The sequence below is a fragment of the Triturus cristatus genome, chromosome 6, assembly GCF_964204655.1.
Source record: "Triturus cristatus chromosome 6, aTriCri1.1, whole genome shotgun sequence".
In the NCBI taxonomy this organism is placed as follows: Eukaryota; Metazoa; Chordata; class Amphibia; order Caudata; family Salamandridae; genus Triturus; species Triturus cristatus.
Genome location: NC_140589.1, coordinates 638,714,743 through 638,735,125, shown reverse-complemented (window position 1 = coordinate 638,735,125; position 20,383 = coordinate 638,714,743). Strand labels below are relative to the sequence as shown.

The 20,383-nt window shown below is 39.9% G+C and overlaps 1 protein-coding gene across 1 annotated transcript in view; it reads left to right on the top strand.

The window, feature by feature from the left end:
- UFL1 (UFM1 specific ligase 1) overlaps positions 1-20,383 on the top strand; it is a 332,333-nt gene that overhangs the window by 24,934 nt on the left and 287,016 nt on the right. The window contains exon 2 of the mRNA XM_085611135.1: positions 7,813-7,958. Within this exon, the coding sequence (XP_085467261.1) occupies positions 7,813-7,958 (146 nt within the window). The remainder of the gene's footprint in view (positions 1-7,812; positions 7,959-20,383) is intronic.

The window sequence follows — 20,383 nt, the reverse complement described above, 5'->3', positions numbered from 1 at the left end:
GATGAAAATCTCAGACAACTCAATTAAAATACAGGACAATAAAGTTAAAGTCGACGCTTTTACTCCACTTGTGGCGAAAATATCACCTCTGTGCTCACATCTTTTGGACTTGGAAAATCGCAATGGACAATACAACCTTCGCATATTTAATTTACCAGAAGAGGTTGAGGGAACTAACTGTCGACTATACTTAGAGAACTTAATTCCTGGACTTTTAAATGTCAAATTTCCAGAAAAATTTGAAATTGATCAGGCTCATAGAATTCCTTCGCGTCGCAATCCTCAGCATACCAAGCCTAGACAAATGATATTTAAAGTTCTTCGTCACCATCATTTGGGTATGATCAGAAAAGCAGCTAGAGAAATTCCTACATTGATGGTCAATGGTCACAAAATCTTTATTCATCAAGATTTTGCCAAGGAAACTGTTGCAATACGTAAGGGATTTACTGATCTTCGTCCACAATTAAGAAGCCTTGGATACCAATATGGCCTTTTTGACCCTTCAACTATGCGCATTTGGAAAGATAATTTTTCAAAATCCTTTCAGCGTCCTGAAGATCTGCGACAATTTCTGGATCAACAATTACAGCAAACTATGGACATTCAGGGTCCTACCACTTGATTCTTTCCTGTATGATCTTCTTTGACAGATTTATATAACTCATATTATTTTGGGCTCCAGCGGTTCTGGCCATGCTTGTAGAGCGTGGGTGCGTCTCAATGTTCATATTTATGTATTTTGTTTGTCTTTTTTGCTATGTTTTATTTCTTCCATTCCCTTTTGTGTGTTCTGGAGCTACTTTCTTCTTAACATTTGTGTCTTTTTCTGATCTTCTTCTTTCTAACCCTTCTCTCTTTTTATTTTGTCATGGCTAATATTAAAGTAGTGTCACTGAATGTTAAAGGTTTAGGCCATCCTGTGAAACGTACAAAAATTTTGGATTATTTGGGTAGTTGCAAAGCTGATTTTTGTTTTCTACAAGAAACTCATATAGATGATACAATTTTAGACTATATGAAGAAAAAATGGGTTGACAATATTGTTTCTTCTCCTGCTAATGGCAAGAAAAATGGTGTAGCTATATTATTTGCGAAAAAAGCGCATTGCCAAATTTTGAGCAAAATTACAGATACGGATGGGAGATATTTAATTGTTAAGGTTAAAGTTCATGATTCTATCTTATTTTTATTAAATGTTTATGGCCCTACTGCAGATGACCCTGTTTTTTGGTCTACTCTTTCAACGGAGGTTGTAAAAATTGGTAATGTACCTTTAATTGTTGCAGGTGATTTTAATGTCATAACTGATCCTTTGTTAGATAGATTATCTCGTACTAAATTCCACCCCCCTAAGGTTTATTTTGCTTTTAAATTATTTCTTCAAACCACTAAGTTAGTTGATATTTGGCGTTTACACTTCCCTACAGACAAATGTTTTACTTTTTTTTCTAACCCACATAGTTCTCATTCCAGGATCGATTACATATTAGTTTCGAAACAGCTGATCAACTGTGTTAGTACCCCTAAGATTGGCAACATTGACGTCTCTGACCATACTATGGTTTCTTGTATTCTAAATTTAAATTCAACCTTTACTAACCAGCCTAGATGGAGAATGAATTCTGGTATAGCTCTCAATGAACTTAATAAACCAAAGCTCCTCTCTGCCATTCATGATTTTTTTCAATTTAACCCTGAAGGTTCTACTTCAATGGTTAATAGATGGGATGCTTTTAAAGCTTATATTAGAGGGGTTACCATTTCTATTATGGCTCACGAAATTAAGATTTTTAATGCCAATATTAAAAAGCTAGAAAAGCAAATAGCGGAACATGAACGACTTTTTATTTCGTCTAATGATCCTCAATATAGAACTAAGTTGCAAAAGCTTCGATATGAATTTAATACAATTCTTAGTAAAAGAGCTGGCGTTCAGATTTCTAAGGCCAAAGCTAAATTTAGTTTTAATGCAAACAGATCTGGAAGATTGTTAGCGAATTACTTGCGTATTAAAAAAGATAAATCTCAAATCACTTCTATTCACGGATCCAATGGTAAAATTGCTTTATCTCATAAAGATATTGTGAATGAATTTTTGGATTTTTACTCTAAGTTATATGATAAACCTGATTTTCATAATGAATCTTTAGTGGATTCTTTTTTATCTTCATGTGGTCTACCTAAAATTTCTCCATCAGATAAAATGGGGCTTGACTCTCCAATTACTAAGGAGGAAATTTTAGCTGCTATAAAATCTCTTAAAAAAAATAAATCTCCGGGTCCTGATGGTATCCCGGCGGAGTTTTATAAAGAGTTTCAATCCCATCTCTTACCCTTTTTATTTCAACTTTTCACAACGTTTGGCTCTACGGGAATTACTTCAGGATCCTTTACTGAAGCTTTAATTATTGTGCTTCCCAAACCTGATAAAGACCCCACCCTTGTATCTAATTATCGCCCTATCTCTTTAATTAATCAAGATTGTAAATTATATGCCAAAATATTAGCCACACGATTATCCCCTGTACTAGATTCTATTATACATTCAGATCAATCTGGTTTTATGAAAAATAGACACTCTGCAAATAATACAAGAACTTTATTACATGTCATTGAACAGGGTCATACGTTAACTACTCCTTCAGGAATTATGGCTCTGGATGCTGAAAAAGCCTTTGATAAATTGCATTGGCAATTTTTATTCCATGCTTTATCATCATTTAACTTTGGCGATCATTTTATTCGTATGATTTCAGCTCTATAATTGTGCTCCTACTGCTCGTCTATTTATTAATGGCCAAGTTTCAAATCAATTTTCCCTCTTTAGAGGTACTAGACAAGGATGTCCCCTTTCCCCGCTATTGTTTTTAATTGGCATTGAACCTTTCCTTACTTCTATAAGAAAATGTGATAATATTAAAGGAATTATTATTAATGGGATTATTATTAAAACTTTAGCGTATGCTGATGATGTACTTTTATTTATTAGTGACCCCTTATCCTCATTTCCTTCTTTATTAGAGATTATAACAAAATATTCTATGGTGTCTGGTTACAAATTAAACACTAATAAAACTGAATTTTTCCCTTTAAACATTTATTGTACTCCTGATATGATACCTATGAATGAAATTGTCTGGCAAAAGAATAAATTAAAATATCTTGGTATTTTATTTTCCTCATCCATAAAATCTACAATGACTTTAAACTGTAATTTTGTCTTAGATTATATTAAAGATAAAACGTCTAAATGGGCATCACTGCATCTTTCATGGTGGGGTAGAATGGAATCTATTAAAATGAATATTGCTCCAAAAATATTTTATACTCTTTCCATGATTCCTACTCAGTTTCCATTAAAATTTTATAAAGATATTGATAAACTTCTATCCAAATTTCTTTGGAATAACAAATCACCTCGCATTAGTTATAAAAAATTAAAAATGTCTAAATGTAATGCTGGATTTGGTATCCCAGATTTTTTTCTTTATCACAAAGCTTTTATTTTAAAACAAAGTGCCATATGGTTTATTCATTCCCCTTTACATAATTCACCTTCTTGGCTCCAAATTGAAAAATCTATTGTGAAGCCGTTCCCATTACCAACTCTGTTAACTATGTCTAACAACTCATCATTTTTTCATAAATCTATCATTCTCAAATCCACTAAAATGGTTTTTAATGATCTAGATTCCATTTTTCTATACCCCATGTATAACACTGTTGAATTATCATTATGGTATAGTAATATCATTAAATTAAATAGGAACATTAGATTTTGGTTTTCGTGGATTAAGGCGGGTATTTTTTATCTTAAAGACATTTATTCCAACAATACTTTCATACCGTTTGAGGATCTACAAACAAGGTTTGGTTTAACTCAATCTGATCTTATTAAATATGAATATTTAATTAATTCAATTTTAGATTCCTTTCCGCAAGCTATTCCCACTAATGTTACAGCTGACCTATCCGTGTATATTCAAACTATATCGTTGACCGCTAATGGGGTTTCCATTTTATATAAAAAATTATCTAACACTTTAGGAAGTAACAGAACGATGATTGCAACCTTCTGGAATAATGAACTTTCACTTACAGTGTCTAATGATTCATGGGAAATTATATGGATTAGAAATATTTCCGGTTGGTTACCTGTTTCACTTTATCAAACCAATTCCTATATTTTATTTAATTCTTTATGGACTCCATTACGTTTATTCCAGGCTAAACTCCTTCAATCTGACACTTGTTGGCATTGTAAATTACTTCCTGGTTCGTTACGACATATGCTTTTTGATTGTCCTTTAATTTCAAAATTTTGGACAGAAGTTTGGGATTTTATTAAGAAGTTGTTAAATATACATGAAGACTTATCATATAAAATGTTAATTTGCAAATCAGCTACATTATCACAATCTCTAAGTAATCTTAAATGTAGGCTTTTTGATTTTTTGATTTCTGCTGCGTTAAAATCTATTACCTTTTGTTGGAAAGATGTTTCTAAGTTATCAGTTCATGCTTGGTGGTCTTGGGTTATCTTTACAAGAAGAGGTGCTCAGTTATCTTTATCTGGGGTTAATCATAATCCTATTTCCTATCACTCTTTTTGGAATCCTGTTGATATCTATTTTGCATCTTAAGGGTATATTTATGTATTGTACTGCTTTTTACGATTTTTATATTAATCATTATGTCATAGTAGCTCTGTTTATTGCTTACACAATAATTTGTTATTAGATGTTTCCCTCCCCCCCCTCCTTTTAAGTTTATAAGAATATGACTATTTTCTTTTCTATTGAAATGAATTTGATAATGATTTTGTACGAATTGTATTAGATATTTTGGTTTATTATTACTCTTTTTTGTATGGCTATGTTGTTGCTGTTCATTATAAAATTTCAATAAAATATTTTGAACACAGAAAACAGCAACGTTCCAGCAAGAGAGAGAATTACGTTGCAACACGCTGTTGCAATTAAAGTGCTGAAGGCTTTGTGATGTACAGCCTCTAAAAGATATAAAATTATTTGGATAGTTCAAAGTTCAGGGTAGGTTTTCATCATGCTCGGGTGAGTAACACGATTGGTACACATTCCAGAGGTGATATCCGTAAATGTTGGGGGTTGGAACGCGGGCATTAAGTGTTCTGTTACCTTGGCTTGAGACAGTACATATGCAATTTGGATTGGTTTTACAATTACAAAGGGACACACTAAACAGTGATTTCTATTTTTGTGACCAGCGGCTAGATACCGGGTGATAAGCCGCTCTATGCAAATCTACATAACATGTTTTTTACATTGCTGTGGAAGCGGCACAGTTAAATGAAAAGCACTGTTTTGTGTTTCTAGCAGACTTTCAATTTCCTAGTTATTTGGATGTGCCTGTCCTCTCCAAAAACTAGACCGAAGTGTAGCTCAAAAGAAGGCCTTTGTTTTATGATTCTTATATATATATGATCCAGGAGCTTATATGGCTTATAGATTGTTTTGGTGATTGATAAAAAAAATAGTACATTTTGGAAAAGCTCTCTTGTCAGAGTGAGTTTGAGTGATTGGTTAATCACGTGCAGCAAACAAAAATGTTAGCGCTATAAAGTGTAATCAAATGGTAGGCAGGTTGTACCTCACATATTGATGACCTCTTAGATCCGTGGGTTAAGTGATGGTAACGATCACTATTTTCCCTAAACGTAGTGATGTTGCATCATCCCAGCATCTCAGATTGGTTGTAAGTAGGACCAATTTAATGCCAGAAAAGAAAGAGTTCAGGAGTTCAGATATCTGGTTATTTAATAGATATCTAAATGAGGTCCAACTTGTGCATAACCATTTCTGTTTGAAACCACACTCTCCTTTGAAAACGGTCTTGTAATGTTTTATTTTAGCATTTGCCATGCATCCAAAATATCATTCTCATAACTTTTTGTTTTTACAAATCAAACCGTTCCTCTATTAAAAGTAGAAGAACGAACCATATCTGTGGTGGAGGATGTTCATGTCTTCGGTATATAACTTGTGAAGACTGGATTGCTGGTCTTTTCCGTGCTCCATTTCTTGGTTACCAGTCTGGCAATGTGATGGCTTTGTGTTGTACTCCCTCCAGATGTGGAAATGTTTTCCGCCCGGTATAGCAGAGTATTGGTAGTTGTTTATTTGTTGTGGTCCAACCTCCATGGACATCCAGGGGATCTTTTTAGTGCCCGAGTAATGTGGCTGTATTTTTAAAAACTCTTGAGCCTAGTGTACTCTTCATTGAATCCAGGTGCGTGCAGGGAATGCTAGTGAGACGGGCATTGCTACTGTCCAGTCAGGACAACATAAGCTTTCTCTGTGATTCTGAAGCCTCCGTCAACGAGATATTGTTTGATTTTGCACAGGGGTCATACATGAAACGTGTTAGCTTGTGGTTTATTGATAATGTACTTTTAAGGGGAGTTTGCTTTCTGATGAAGGAAGCCTTGCAGTGTTGATGAATTCCTCCAACTTTTTTGCAGATAGCCAGTCCTCGACCTGGCCTTACTTGAGCTGTTGATAATGAGAAATTCTTTCTTGGTAGGGGTCAACTTGACTTAGACATTGAACTTCTAGAAGTGGATGAGGGTTCGTGTTTAAGATTGGTTGGTCCCTCTTCTGTAATGTCGCATATAATCCACAAAATGATGGCTTGCTTTCCCAAACACATATCCACCTTCTTCACTTAACTTATGAAATTGTGAACAGTGGCACCTGTGTCTCTTTCCAGCGCTCACTCTATTTTAGTGCAGATCTTACACCTATGATGTGAACAGACAGGCATGACTCTGTTTCCCATTTCATCATGCCAGCTTTCTCTCAGGCCCTGTGATTTCATACTTCCTTTTCCATTGTCTTTCAGTTCTTTGTGTTCCCCAAGTAAGTGGGCAAGTAATTTCACTATTTCTGCTCCATTGCTGTAGTTTGAAACTCTCAAATGTTTCTAAACATTCAGCAGATGTATAGAAGTATTACTGTATGCCACAGAGCCATAATATCCATTTCCACAAAATGTGCTATTAATTTTATTTATACATGTTTTTTAGCTTTTTATAGCCTTGCTCAGACCCATGGGGGAGTTGGTGTGCTCAACATATTATAAAGTTTTGTGACCGAAAATCATCTATAACAAACGTTGTCAAAAAAGGTTACGAAGTATAAGACCCAGATTAGGACAACAGGAGAGGATAATGAGGTTTACGAATCAAGCTGCTGGTCGTTCTATCTTACATTAGTATTGACCATAAGACCCTGTCTCGTTGGTGTGATGAGCCCATCAAACAATCTTCTATAATCACATCCAAGATGTGATCTGTTCCATGGAAAGTGTCAGAACCTGTGACCACATTGCTGCATTTAAACTTGGGAGATGGGCAAAGCCATTTATACCATAACGTAAATGCGATTTGCCTCTGGATGTCTCAGTGAGTTAACATTGTTGACCTCTGCAATGATCGAAGTTCGCAAGTTCAAATCCGGGTATAACAATAGCAAGCTTTTGAGGACAGTACATTTGGCGCCATTAATCTGGGTTATTGTAACATCTGTTATCGACCTTACTATCAGCAGAAGTGCAGTATAAAAAATGTATCATTTTAAAGGAACAGTAAGTGTTACTGAGCTACGCAGTCCACAATAATCTATTAGAGGGGTAATATTATTAAGTAGCTGTCTTGACCAGTATCGCCAGGAATACATTGCCATTGTTTCTTATTTGTTCTCCACAAGGATATGTATAGCCATATGTTAACTAAATCATGGCAGAAGTAACTTATTGTTTCTTTATGCTCAGGTTGTCTGAACGAAATTGCATTGAAATAGTGTCAAAGTTGATTGCTGAAAGACAGCTGGATGTTGTACACACTCTTGATGGCAAGGAATATATCACACCTGCTCAGATTGCCAGGGAGATGCTGGATGAACTTCACGTTCGTGGTGGTCAGTAGATATTTATTTATTCATACGCTTTCTTTAGTTTTGAACGCAGTGTAATTCTCCTGTAATGTCTTGGATGTTTAACTTCTATATTCTAAATTGTATTGCTACTATTTTGTGATAGGGAACTGATACATTGGCTTAACACTCTATGCTGTTTAATGAGAAAGTGGATAAATCGTTAAAAAATGAGTTCATCTAACAGCGCTGTAGTTATTTTTGCTTTATAGGTCAAGTTTTAAAAACAGATAAAAAAAATGTCACTTAATATGATCATGACGTCACAGATATGTGCATTCAGAATATTTTGAGTTGATCACTGCACATTTACCTTCATTGCATTAGTGCCCATGACACTCATACAAGGTCACTGCAATCAGCAGTGGCTTTAGTTGAAAGTGGGACATGGCTAAGTTCCTCTAGACGGTGGGAATTTCATAATGCTCATTTCCAAGTACAAGGCAGTAGGAGAACAGCTGAAACCTGAAGTTTGATTAAATATGTTCAAGCTGTAATGTCCGCATTAACTCTCAAGTAAACCTCGGAATTCTTTTATGTCCAATCTTTGTGTACCAAGACCAAGCTGCTGGACACAAAAGCCCATAAACATATGGCAGAGATTGGTGCTGCCCATGCATTCACAGGTGGATAGGAGAGGAAGACCAGCCAATTATTGGAGAATGTAATAGCCTCCCGAACCTTTATGTGTCAGACACATTCTATACTGAAATCTTCAAATGACCTGGGTGGCCATTTTCCATAAACTATACTATTGCTGCACAATGTTGTTAAAAGTAGGACTCTGCACTTACGGGTCCCGGGCCACAGTTGGCATACTAGCTGGAAGGAGACAACCTCACTGGTGGGGGACCACTATCTGACAACCCCAGGGGCAAAGTCGCATGCCGGAGGGCAGATCCTAATGAGAGCGACGAGGCTTCTGTTTGATTATCCCTACTGAGAAGTCTTGCAGGCTGTGATGCAAGACTTGTCAACAGCATCAGGTCAGCAATGCCAACAGAATCAGGTCTGTAATACCAACTTCATCATAGGTGACAATAAGGAGGTGAATTGGTGGGCACTATGACTGGCAAACATAGGAGTTCATCAAACCCCCTCCCACCAAGCCCCAAATCTCAATCTTCGCTCCCTGGGAGCAACGGACGCCCATAGACCCAGAAAATACTGATAGCCGAGACCAAGCGAAACTATCTGAAACAGGACCTACATGCAGCTTCCAAAAGAGCACATACTCCCAAGATCGTAAATGTGAGGGTAGTATGAAGTGCTTGGACCGGTGACTCGGGGCATGAAGTGGCAACAGTGGAAAGAAGAATTTTCATTAACCGTGATGGCCATCTTGGCAGGGACTGTCATGAATAAATGTGACCTAAAGAGACTGGTTTAGAGCTCAATTCCTTCAATCTCATGTATCCATTGAATGAAGATTAACCAGCTCTGGGTAGTGTTGCATTGACTATACAATCATCTGCGCAGGTTCTATATGAGAGATTTTGTAATCTATTGGAATTTGAAAATGAATTCAAAGAAGCGAGCACAGTCCTATCTCACATGGCACTGTGAGGACAGATCCCTGCCCTTCAAATAGAAAAGAGCGCAACCTAACCTAGTGGTATAGAAATCATAGCCAATAGATCTCGCCTTTGGGACCTTAGTGTTTAGCCAGAACTATTGGCTTTGCCTATGTCTTTAAGCTATGTTGTCGAGCAGTGTGACTGCTGTGCTGGCTGCTGTGCAGCATGTTGAAAAGTTACAGTAAAAAGTGTTAAGCATTTTTGTCACCTTATATATAACCAACATGCGCTGGTCTGGCGAGACATTTATTGAGTGGGCTTTAGAAATCCCACCACAAGCTTTTGCTGGCCTAGAGCGTGCGGTTACGCGCACAGTAATGCGCATTTCTCGCATCGCTTGATCAGGTGCCATCTGGCTTTCCTCTGGCTTGCTCTCCCAAGCACGCGCTTCAACGCTCCTCCCCCCACCACAGAGCGCGTCCCGCTCCTCCCGCTGGCTGCTGCTGCTCCCGGCGCCATCTGGCCACTTTCACTTTCAGGGCCGCGCGGCCGCGTCACTTTCATGTCCGCGCGGACAATGCTTGGTATTGTTTGTGCCTTTGCAGTGCTAAAACCTGACGGTGGCTGTTTTAATTTGGTTATTGGAAGAATTACCGTAAAATCAGGAATGGATTCGCACTTTGGCCTTCGTAACAATATTTGTTACATGGGTGCTTTTAAACATCCTCGCAGTGTTCCTGCAGCAAGGTCGCGTAACCATTATTTAGTGTTTGTTGTTCAAGCATGCAGACAGCGCGGCTTGTTTGCACTTAAATTAGACTGCAAAATTCACACGTGTTAAGAGGAAACAGACCAGAGGCCCCACTGGGGCACAAGCCAGACAGAGTCATCCTCCTTGATTGATATTTTTAGCACCAAAGTAAAATCAGTCCTTCTAAGGAGCAGAAACTTGGAGGACAGCAGTGACCACCACCAACAAAGTCCAGACCTTCATCAACAAAAAATCCCCCACATCTGCTGGCCCGACACCATATGCAACAACCAACCCATTGCAGCAGACTTTCCAACTCCCTGGTCATGGAGAAATCATGAAAACACCCTGGGGCTGGGTAGGTCAAACCCTCTGCGAGCCTGCATCAAACACAACCAGCAGGCCCCCACCTGGAACCCTCAAAGGAAAAGAGGAATGGCAACAAACACCTCGCGATGTGGCCTTGAGGCTGACTGCAGAGATGGGTTACATCTAGAGTCAGATTGAAAGAAAAACCCATGACATATATGGCTGTAGAGTCCTGGTTGATGGCCTAGACCCTAGGAGGGGTAGTAAGCATAATTAAGCAAGTCAGAAGAAAAGCTGACGCGGCAACCATCCTTACTGCCAGGATGCCATTTTTAATGCTAAATGGGTTGTCCACAGCTTTAGAAGTGGCAAAGATGGGCATTCTACAATTTTGGAAAATGGTCACAGTCCCAACTCTTCAGAATTAATTGGATGACATGCACAAGATGGCAGTGTTCAAACAAATGATATAAAATGAACAACAGAAGTGGGAGGACCTTTTTTGAGGGGCAATCCCACCAACAGATAGAGAGGTGATACTTTTATTTATAGAGATAAGATATTTGGAACAGCCGTTTTAGTGGGGTAGACATAGGCTCTATCCTGTGGGATCCAAGGTCAGGAGAGTGATGAGGGGAAAGTAAGGGGTTCTGAGAAGAACACTACCCTCCCATCCTACATCTACTATGATGTAAGGAAATACGTTTGGCATTAAGCAGAATATTTGCTAAAATGTGACCAGTCACACACAGATTAAAAGTTAGGCAGGCAGATTGCAGGGGAAAATCCTGGTGGGACTGTAGCGAACAACAGGGACATGTAAAGAGGTGATGGGACCTCCCCTCTGCATCTCTTAGATCCCCAGTTATAAGTGCTTATTGTTTAGTCAGGATAGATGCTGTATACCATAGCAGATTATGGGACCATTGACGCAAGGGAGAAGTGTTGAGGGATAGGAATATACGTATACTCTGGCATAGATGAGCTAGAAGCGTTTGTTACAGTGTTTTCTTTTGGTTATACAGTGTACACTCCTTTTACAGTGTGCATTGAGTGTATGGCATGTCTTGTAATGAAAAAAATCCAATAATTAATTGAAACCCCCATGAATTGATGTGCCATAGTTGTATATATGCATAGTGAAGTTTTTATACTATTTTATGCTTTTAAACTAAATTTATGTTTTGATGTTTTTCTTTATTTTTGGTGCGTTGGACGGCCGGGAGGCGTTCACGGCACCAGTGCTCATATGCGTTAGACGCTCCTGACCGTCCGGGCACATGGAACAGGAAATCCCTCTGGTGCCCGCACCAGAGGGATTTCCTTTCTTTCAAAACACCCTTAGGAGCTGGGGAAGAGCTTCCCCAGCTCCCGAGGCTGTTCTTAAAATTTCTCCGAAATGACGATCGGCGCGCACGTCACACTGATGTCATTTCGGAGAAACTGAAACTCAGTTTGTATCACTGCCTCAGTGCTCAGGGGGCTATCTCAGCCCCCTGAGCACCGAGGCACACAGGAGAGGTATCATTGGAAAGGGAAGAATCTCCCCTTTCCAATGGTTCCCCTGTGAACAGATTAATTTTAATCTGCTTGGTGTAGGGTCACCACTCTTGTCATGGGTCCTTATCAAGTAAGGAGGAATCAACAGTGGAGCGAAGTACAAACCATAGGTAATTTATTAAGCATTCAGAATGGGTCTCCATCCAACGAGCACCATGGAGTTACTCAAGGAAAGAAGCACACTTGAACAATGGCTACATGGGTTTTTATAGGTAAGACCACAAACAAGGAACGCCCAGAGGTAAATAGAACTTTGGAAAGAACACACAAATGAGCTAAGGCAAGAATCTGACAGCCTCGGTGTCTTGTGCAATTTCTACGTTTTAAGACTGAACAACAAAATGTGCTATTCTGAGTAGACTTTACTTAAGGATTGACTATTGCCTGAAAACCTTTGAGCAAGCTGACTCTGCATGTTTACACAGCCTACAATGCCCCAACCTGCAACTCTTTACCTAATGTTTATACAGATGCGGTGTCAAGAAGAGAACTAGACTGAAAGTAGGGCAGGGGTGAAGAATGGATGAAGCATAGCTTAATCAAAAAATGAAAGAATCAGATTTTACATTTTCACAGCCCTTACGTTTCAGCTATGCTGAACCCATTTTAAAAGTACATATATTAATCTTGTACATTTAATATTCATCAATTCATAAATTTCAGTATGCATCATCATTTCTCTACTTAATTCATGAACATTAATTGGGGAAGGCTTGATACTGTTACAGGTAGGTATATAAGCTGTACTTATCACAGGGAGACGCAGAATGCAACAACAGCAGGTGAGAAAGATGGCTCCTATAATCACTATTCCCATTAATAATTTCCAGCCCCAAGCAGAAACAATACCTCAAATCCGTTCTGACCAAATCCACGATCCTTTTTCCTGGTGTATTTCTGCAGTTATTTTGGTGAAGCTTTTGTGTGGCTCAATTAACATTGAGGGTGTTTAATGTATTTGACAGTGTGAATCCTTAAGAGAGGACAAGGTGCAGTGATAATGTTCAGATGCGGTAGAAGTAGGGGGCAGTAGACTATGAACAGGGTAATATGTTTCAAGTCTCCAAAATAGACCCAAAAATCCCAATACTAACAATAGAAAACATACAAATATCCCTATTTTTCTCTTTCTAATCCCAAATGGTCAGCTTTTAGTGGGGGCATTCGGGGCAAGTACTTCTATTCCTCCTAATAGGTCAAAAACACCTTCTCAACGGGCCTTAATGACAGATCAACAACTCTACCCATTTTAACCTAATCTATATACAAATACCCATTTCAGAAGAACACCTAACACTATTCCCTGTACTGATCTTTTATATCCAATCTGTATGTTTCTTAACCTTCCATCCTCTTACTGTAATATTTGTTGTTTGATTGCCAAGGCAACAAAGAGTAGCATAACGATCAGCCAAAAACAGAGCAATGTAATCTCACTTCTCCTTAAATTCCCTCACAACACTATCAAAGAGCATTAAGTCCCAAGTGTATTTTGCTTCAAAGCCTCACTTGCAAGCTTATGTACTGGTCCGGACGCTGGCGGTCTTGACCACCGGCATGGGTTACCACCTCTCCAGAGATAGTTTCTTCAATCAAAGTCTATAGTTCTTTTCAGGCCTTGGCCACACTTAGTATCAAGGCTGAACAATGTCTGGATGCTCAAACAGAATCTGTTCATCTTGGTCAGGCATGATAAATCAGGTATTCCTCTTGATATCCACTGATCATATTGCAAAGGAAGTGGCGCTTGCTTTCTCCACATCACTGGCATGGATCTGGTGTCTGTGCCCTTAACATCAGTCTGGGTGGCGAAGAAAGCATGCACTGGCCTCTGAAACTGTTGGGTAAAGACACCGTCTCTAGGCCTCAGCTTGTGACCTGGACCTTTAAGACTGGGAGAGAGACTGGCCTTCACCTGTGAATGGATCAAATGCAGATCTTTAGTCAACACAGTAATCAACAAGAATGGTAAATTCAATTTCAGATTGTCCTTGATCTTGGTACACCCTATACATTTGCTGGCCTCCCCATACCATCTCAACTGGTTGCAAACCTTCAAAGGGTTGGCCGGGGGTGCAAAATATCCTGTTGAAACGGGGTACCTTTTCCTGTGCTATAAGTATGGCACATCATGCACCTCTTGACATATAACTCTGCCACCCTGGGACTGAGATTATTGAACCGTACATGATCTGACGTGGCCACTATTCCTTAAGCACGGATATGGGCTGAACTGTGGGCCTTGGTAACAATAACATTCACATAACAATTTGAAAGCATTCATCTTTGCTTTCCTGACCGATCTATCCAACATCCTGTCGCATCCTGACACCCATGTCTTTTCCATTGTTCCTTTTCTTCCTCCGTAGCTTCTTCCTATACTTCCCTAATGAAATTGAGTCTGATTAAACATCATTACTTCTGGTGTCCATCTAACTGTCCCTACAATATACATTAAACTATACTCTAAATAGGCTCTTTGTTTAACTGGTTCATTGGAAAAATTATTTCCCTGTATTTCATCTATAATTTTCTTGTGGACAAAATATTTAACAATAGCAACTTTTTTTTTTTGTTAACATCAAGGTATCCAGTATCTTTACTATTCATTCCCCATAGTGTATCTTATCACTATGCAAAATAAAAATCATTATTTTTTTTTTTCTTCTTCTTTTCTTTTCAAATTCATCCGAATGAGCGGGCAACTCCAAAGGTATATATTGATATTTATTTACTTAATTCACAAGCTCTAGTCAAAGCTGTTAGCTCCACAGATTGCTCTGACATTTGTTGTATTTTTCATAACTCAACCACAGATTTCAAGGGAGTAACTATATAGGCCGCTGTACTAGAGCCATCAGGTAGTTTGTAACATACACCATCCACGGACAGTTCCCCTAGTGGGTCAGATATAGGGGGTATCTGTCAGGTCTACCCGACCCTTAGTCTCCTTCTCAGTAATAAATATGCAATCATTCTTCTCCTCTTTTTGGGACTCAGAAAGGGGTAGTACAGTGGCTGGGTTAAAAATGTTACAACATTTCAGAGTGATGTTTTGGAGCAAAAAGCATCAACTAATACCCTGTTAATATCGCACTGGTCAGGTGCTGGGTCTGAATTATTTTTTTTTAGATAGCCACTAAATGTGGTACAATAACTGTCAAATTGTGACCTTAATTATACATTTCAGATTGTTTTATCGCAGTGGGGTCCAGTGTGGAGGAGAAATGTGCGCATGACCTATTCCTTCCTACATGGGACCGTGCCAAGCTGCAACCATATTTTACATGCACAAATTTGTAATAATCAGGTTTTACCTGAAGCAGGAGCATTACATAAAGCATTTTTTTCAATTACAAAAAGACAGCTTCACACTGATTAGTCCAAGGAAGCAGCATGCTTACGTGCTTTACTGTTAAAGCAAGCAGGAGTTTTGTAATTAGTGAAAAATTTGGTAATAAACGCACAGATATTAGATTGAGTCCGTGGTTTCTGCAAATTCTGCACCAATTATATCCTATGTTGGTGTAGCATCTTACCCCCTTCGACAGGAGGAGACCTAAATAGGTAACCTTCTGTTGACAATACTGTAATTGGAAAAGAGATACTTCACTGTAACTTGTTTCAAACCTTCTGCTGTATTGCTATGTCTCCAATGAGTAGCTTGTAAACTACCTGCAGCTCACCAGTGTACGGTCCAACCTGTATTTAAAAAAAGAAAACTCGGGCATTCAAGACGTTTCTTTTGTATTTTCACAGCTCTTAAACTGATGCCTACAGAGAAAATAGGTGACGTTTTGAAAATGTGTTTAAAACTATTATTTCAGTTGGAGATATTTTATTACTCATAATTATACCTTGGTACAGGGGAGTATTGCAGCTATTGTTTGCATGTACTACACATGTAGTTCTTCAGTTTAAATTGTCAAAGCCTTGCTTTTTTTCCCCCATTACTGCTGAAAACCCTGCCTAATGCACCAATGTGATCACTGCTGATACTCTTGGGATGGGGTGCACATTTTACATTACTTGTAACTTTGGTTACAGAAAATATTGGAGACCCTTGTACTAACATTCAGTTGTTGTGAAATAGGGCTTTGAACGGGGATGCCAGAAAATCCCACAGGTGTATTAACTTTACCTTTGAAACAACAAGATATTGAAGGACTACTATCTTGTTACTTTTCTCTCAAATTAATCACAAATTGATAAACTTATACCCTGTATTCCATCCCCCCCCTTTTAAGGACAGGAATATTAGGGCTATTACATACATTAGAGGAAACTTTCTCAAAGCGAGTAAAGAAATCAGGGACGGCCTCTCCCTGTTTTTGTTTACAAGCAGTAAGGAGTGCCCAATCTATTTTCCTAGCCGGAACCATCGTTTTTATATAAGTAAGTATGTTACCAGGCAGATCCAGAATGAGCTCACTAGGTTTCTGACCAGGTTTCCTATCCCTATCAGCTGTTATTATGGCTGCCCAATCTCCTCCCAAAACAACAGCATGGTCCTGTTTCCGGGTACGTCGCTACATATCTGGTGGCAGGATCATACCAAAAAAAACATATCCATATCTGCTAAGGTCTTGATACAAGAATCAATGGCTGCCTGTACATCATCATAAAATCCCCTAGGATGGTAAGAAGGCTTTTAAAGTAAGTACATGCATCCTTTTCCAGGGTGTATATATCCAATTGTATAAAAAATGGGCTCTAGCATTGGGACCATTAGGGTCATCATTATCTGCATTCCCTCTTTCAGGAATGAACTGTGGCGCAGCTTCCCTCTTATTCGGGGAGAGGAAGAGAGTTCATTCCGGAATCCAATAGTTGCTTTGGCAACATTAACTCTATTTACAGAGAAGGCCCCTATCTGACATTGTCGATTAATAGCTCTAACATCATCTGGGCCATTTCGCCCCCTGTAGTCCTCTCCCATTGAATCGTAAGTTGATGAGAAAGCTTACTTATAAGACAAAGAAGCTCACCCTCAGAGAAATCCTGTATTTGATATATCATTTCTCCTACCTCCATTTCTAGATTACTCAACCAATTTAATATCATCAATCTTATCGCGTCCTAACGAAACTGAGGTACAGTAGAGCGAAGAACTAGAGGGGTCTGGACAGATGCAGGAAGCACAGAATCATTAGTAATTTCAAATGCAGTGGCCTGAGGTGTAGGCGCAGAGGCTTGGGATTGGTGTGCAGTAGCCTGGGTTGGAGGGGGTAAGGAATGTACCGGTACTGGTTGGAAAATAAGGAGCTCGACAACCGCGGACAAAGGAGGGGGACCCGTGGGTACAAGGGGGGCGATATTTAGGGGTCCAGGGGGGAAGAGGTGTTAAAGGTACATATGGGGGTGGGAGTCGTTCTATCCAAAACCCATCAATATCTAAATCCACATCTTCTTGGTGGACCTGAACTGCTACAGTTGGTCTAACTATATATTCCTCAGATAATAATAAACAATGCTCTCTATCTAAACATTCCTTTTTCTCCTGAACTTCCTTATCCTTCAATTCCTTATACTTCTGATACTGTTTTCCTTTCCTGTTTCCTTTGTACCTTCTCTGCCTTGAGCTGCCGCTCCTTCACTTCTTTCCTCCACAAACTGTCAAACATAGCTGGCCTAACTTTCTTTAAAAACAATTGTTTCTCTAAATTCTCGAGTTTGTGAGGGTCCATGGTTCCCTCTAATGGCTATTCTAACTGGGGATCCCCTTTTGCATATTTGTTCCACAATGCATTATACATGATGAAACAAATACCATATTTGATGTACATCTCAAAATTTGGCATACCTTCTGGTGGCGCTGGCTAACTTGCTTCCAAAATGCAGCAACAACAACAACTTCAAAAGAGTGCTATTCACAGGCATGTTATAAGATAAAAAAAACTTGTAAACAGAAATAAAAAATATTCTCACATTACCTGTAAGAAAAAATGTTAGCTAAAACAAATAGCAAGTTCCAAAACGGTCTAGTTTCAAAATACCAAACAGATCCTAGGTTTCAAAATTCCAAACAGATTACGAATTAAGTACCAATTCCGAACGGATTACCAAACAAATACCAAGTCAAGATGAATATCAAGTCAAGATGAATATCAAGTCAAGCAAATACCAAACAAATCCTAATCAAATGAACAAATGAACCGGTTCAATACAGATTTACCTCATGCGTAGACTTCGCCTCCCACCTGTCGATCCTCCCTGATCCAAAAATGACCGTCCGAAGGTCCCAGTCAAGGACAGCAGCCGCCAGGAAGATCAGAGTCGGAGAGCTGAAAAATCACCTTGGCCCACGAGCAACACTAATCTCATCAGGTGGTGCGCTCCTCAGCGAAGTTCGTCTTACCGACCTGATCTCCCCCTGGTCCGACCGCAAGCCTTTGATGCGGCCTAACGTTGGGCACCAATTTGTGGAACAGGTCCTTATCAAGTAAGGAGGAATCAACAGTGGAGCGAAGTACACACCATAGGTAATTTATTAAGTATTCAGAATGGGTCTCCATCCAAGAGCACCATGGAGTTACTCAAGGAAAGGAGCACACTTGAACAATGGCTACATGGGTTTTTATAGAGGAGATCATAAACTAGGAACGCCCAGAGGTAAATAGAACTTTGGAAAGAACACACAAATGAGCTAAGGCAAGAATCTGACAGCCTCGGTGTCTTGTGCAATTTCTACGTTTTAAGACTGAACAACAAAATGTGCAATTCTGAGTAGACTTTACTTAAGGATTAACTATTGCCTGAAAACCTTTGAGCAAGCTGACTCTGCATGTTTACACAGCCTACAATGTCCCAACCTGCAATTCTTTACCTAATGTTTATACAGATGTGGTGTCAAGAAGAGAACCAGACTGAAAGTAGGGCAGGGGTGAAGAATGGATGAAGCATAGCTTAATCAAAAAATGAAAATCGGATTTTACATTACAGGGGGGAGCGGCCCCTTGGACAAGGGCTTTCGTTCCCCCCATTATTTTGAGCACATTGTCATTCTGACCCCCATGGGAGGCAGATGGGGGCAACACACTAGGCATCAGGGATTTTTTTTATGCCCATAGGAGTGGGAGATGCCCAAAATGGGCATGCCAATGCCCCCCTAATTTCACAGTCTTTCTGCCCCCCCCTCCCCGGGAGGCAGATGGGGGCAATAGCCCTGGGGAGCAGAAAGCCCACTAGGCACCAGGGATTCTTTATTTTTATGTATATAGATGTGGGGATGCCCATAATGGGCATGACAATGCCCCCCCGCCCCCCCAAATTCCACAGTCTTTCTGCCCCCTTGGAGGCCGATGGGTGCAATAGCCCCGATCTGCCTCCCCGGGTGGGCAGAAAGCGCACAAGGCACCAGGGATTTTTTTTTAGCAATGTATATAGGGGTGGGGGCTGCCCACAATGGGCATGTCAATGCCCTCACCCCCCCAAAAGAAATTGTCGCAGTCTTTCTGCTTCCCCGGGAGGCAGATGGGGGCATTAGCCCCTGATCTTCCCTCCGAAGGGGGTGCAGAAAACGACGGTGTGTGTGAATGGTGCTTGGCTGGCGGTGTGCGGGGATGGTGCTTTGCTGGCGGTGTGCGTGAATAGTGCTTGGCTGACTGTGGCCGACTGTGTGCATGGATGGGGCTTAGCTGGCGGCGTGCTTTGATGGCGCTTGGGTGGCGGTGTGCGTGGATGGAGCTTGACTGGTGGTGTGCGTTGATGGTGGTGTGCTTGTACTGACTCTTGGCTGGCGGTGTGGCTTGCATGGATCCCCCAGCATTTGTTTACCCAGAATCCCCCGCAAACCTCCAATTTACTTACAAAGTCACATTTTCCTCACATTTCTGTGTGGGTACATTGTAGGATCACTGCGCAGGCGCAAATTTCCTACCACTCAGCGTTCCCTTTGGTCTCCCGAGAACAATGATATCTCAGTTGTGTGGGTGCCCAAAGTAGCGTCAGCCTGAAAACGTTTAAACAAACTGCCCTTTTGGACCTGCCTTAGGCTCCCCCTCAATGTGTACACTTTTTGGCCCTTCCATATCATTGGCACCTGGCCCATCCATAACAGGTAAGCTATAATTTTTATCGGGAGACTGGGGGGGAATGCTGAGTGGTAGGAAATTTGTGCCCTGCAGTGATCCCACAACTTTCCTGCACAAATGAGACTTTTTAGCTAAATTTGAGGTTTGCAGTGGATTCAGGGAAGGAAAATGTTGAGGGATCAATGCAAGCGAAGCCTCCCTGGACTCCAATGGGTGTCTCGTTTTCAGAAAGGTCTGGGT